Below are 2,604 nucleotides of genomic sequence, written 5' to 3' on the forward strand. Positions count from 1 at the left end.
AGAATTGCAGAGGGGAAGGCCCCACACACCCCTGAAAATCAGGGGAGGGGGGGGGGGGGGGGGGCAGAGAGATTTGTTAAAAGCAAGCCCCGTAAAACGCCAGTGATTGTCCGTGACTCTAGTGTTATTGATCGGAACTGACCTCTTACCTGCTTTTGCACTCTGAATGCAAGTCTGGATTATGGACACGGTTTTATCTACCGGCTAACTCATAGCATAGCTGGGTATTTGCCTTGCCTTTTGCTTGAAATAGAGACCAATCTATCCAACTGGCTATGATGCGACACGTCGGCGACAGTCTTTTGTGTAGCTCAAGTAGATTATTTTAGCATAAACGAAAAGGTCACAATCACATGAAAGTAGATCGCTATCGTACAGAGGAAACGAAGATGACAAGATGGTGTCAATCAATAATACATACAATGATTCGCTGCCGCAACTCTAAGCCCCTTCGACCAAGAGGATACAATGTAGTTAATCAAGAGTTCAAGACACCGGCATATACGTGCATACATACAGATACAATGATTTGCTGCAGGCCTGCAGCAGCGACTCTAAGCTGCTTTGGTGGACCGATAACAAATACAAATCTAATCGTGAATTCGGTGATTTTGCCGAAGATATAACGCTGGTCAAACACGATGATCTTATTATTATTCTTCCTCAATTTCTTCGAAACTGTGTCGATCAGATGCTCTGCAGCCTGCCGTTCCCGCTGAAAATCCGGTTGAGGATCGCCGCCAGCCTCACGCCCCCCTGGGCGAGCCTCTTCTGAACGACCGGCAGCGCCTTGAAGTAGTACTCATCTGCAGTCCAGTTTCAAGGAGATCCCATCACACTTATCCCAAAGAATCACGCATATAAGCATCTAATCTAATCTTATTAATCTGGTGTACCTCCTAGGGTGTCGTCCTGCTCGACGCCCTCGTACGCGTCGCATGCCAGCAACGCGCTCTCCTGGGCGTACCTGCAGCATTCGGTCGTTCTCAGCCGTCAGATTCAGCCTCTGAACATACCAGATTGGATTGCATCATCGTGATGACTGTTGAGCTTACTTTTCAGCGCAGGTGGTGGTTTTGCTGCGGCACGTCTCCCACTGCTTCTCCTCGCTGGACCAGTCGTCCTGCAAGAGATCAACTCAATCAAAAGTTGCTCGAGGTGAAATTAAGCTGAAGCAATGGAGTGAAATGCGGTGCAGAGGTGACTAGTGAGGTAGCTTACGGTGATGTTGCGCTGGATGGACTCGATCATGGCGTCCTGGTCCTTGTCGAAGAAGTCCTTCATGGCCTGCGTGATCACGTCCGAGTCCCACACCTAGTAGTTTGGAAACACAACACCCAAGTCAATTAGCTGGACAGTGAGTAGCTAGGATTGAATCATGCATGGAGCTGAGACGAGTGTCCTGGTATGCGTACGTGGTGCAGGTTGCTCTTCCTCTTGTACCAGCGGAGTTTGATGGTGTTGCCGCCGAGGTCGTCGACGTGGCCGCAGTGCAGCGGCTGGTGCACGTCGCCCACGAAGTGCGCCAGGAACATCAGGCTCTCCGTCGGGTCAACTGCCATCGATGGCAATGAATACAACGCATGCATGAGGCCGGGAAGATCATCCATGGCATTCTAGCTACCAGCATGCATGTTACTAACTGATGAACACGGGGTGTCGATCAGTGATGCTTACATGGGCTGGACGAGTCCTGGAGCGCGGCCGTGTAGTTGTTGATGGCCCCGACCACGCACACGTTCTTGTTACCCTTGGTGTCATGACAGTCCCCTGTCCAAAATCAGTGCAATCGAAGCATAACGTGAGACACGTGTGTAATTCTCATATGCGATCATGTATGTGATTGGCTTTCAGTAGTTGTTGTTGCTTGTGGAACTCTAGCCGCATCTTGCTATGCTGCCCCGACGCCGACGGTGTGGAACTCCACGACTGTTACATTAGCTTGTGGTGCATGCACTCTAACTGTCATTCGGTGACGAGGACCTACCACCACCTACCAACTCCCTTGCCCAATCAGCCAAGCAAACCCATACCCGATTGGCAGGACAGCCACCAGTCAACATTTCACCGTCCATTCCCTAAAAAAAACATTTCACCGTCCAGTCAAGCTGATAATGACTCGCCCCAAATGCATGATAATATTCCTTGTGAGATGCGATGCGATCCATCAAAGATGGGAACTGTTGGCATATGCCTTTTTATTTGAACGATGTTGATGCAGTTAGCTCTAACCGCCACTCACCAGACACATGGATGGATGGATGGATGGATGGATGGGTTGCTAGCTCAGTAGCAGGTGGACGCACGCAACGTGTCGATCGGGACGGGCCTCTAATTAGGCACGTACGTACGGGCTCAAAGGTCAAAGCGCGCTTAACTACCGATCGTGACATGCTGCTGTTACTAGGGTAGTACAAAAGTTTAAAAATTACCGTATTTGCTTGTTGTGAGAGTAAATAAAAGTAAACAACAGTCAACAGCTATTCCCTCCAAAAAAAAAGTAATCAATAGCTCAAGTTGTATCGATGCATGCATATGCCCGGCGCCATGCATGCATCGAAGGTTCAGAGCAAGCATGAGACTATGAGAGAGAGAGAGAGAGAG

General features: G+C 49.5%; 1 protein-coding gene across 1 annotated transcript in view; it reads right to left on the reverse strand.

Moving 5' to 3' along the window:
* Positions 1-373: 373 nt before the first annotated feature.
* The window catches only part of LOC119356805 (endonuclease 4-like), a 2,844-nt gene continuing 613 nt past the window's right edge, over positions 374-2,604 (reverse strand). The window contains exons 3-8 of the mRNA XM_037623794.1: positions 1,678-1,770; positions 1,416-1,555; positions 1,222-1,314; positions 1,056-1,123; positions 897-967; positions 374-806 (exon numbers count right to left, since the gene is read on the reverse strand). Coding sequence (XP_037479691.1) covers positions 688-806; positions 897-967; positions 1,056-1,123; positions 1,222-1,314; positions 1,416-1,555; positions 1,678-1,770 — 584 coding nt within the window. The 3' untranslated portion in view covers positions 374-687. The remainder of the gene's footprint in view (positions 807-896; positions 968-1,055; positions 1,124-1,221; positions 1,315-1,415; positions 1,556-1,677; positions 1,771-2,604) is intronic.

The sequence above is a fragment of the Triticum dicoccoides genome, chromosome 2A (genome assembly GCF_002162155.2).
Source record: "Triticum dicoccoides isolate Atlit2015 ecotype Zavitan chromosome 2A, WEW_v2.0, whole genome shotgun sequence".
NCBI classification, from domain to species: domain Eukaryota; kingdom Viridiplantae; phylum Streptophyta; class Magnoliopsida; order Poales; family Poaceae; genus Triticum; species Triticum dicoccoides.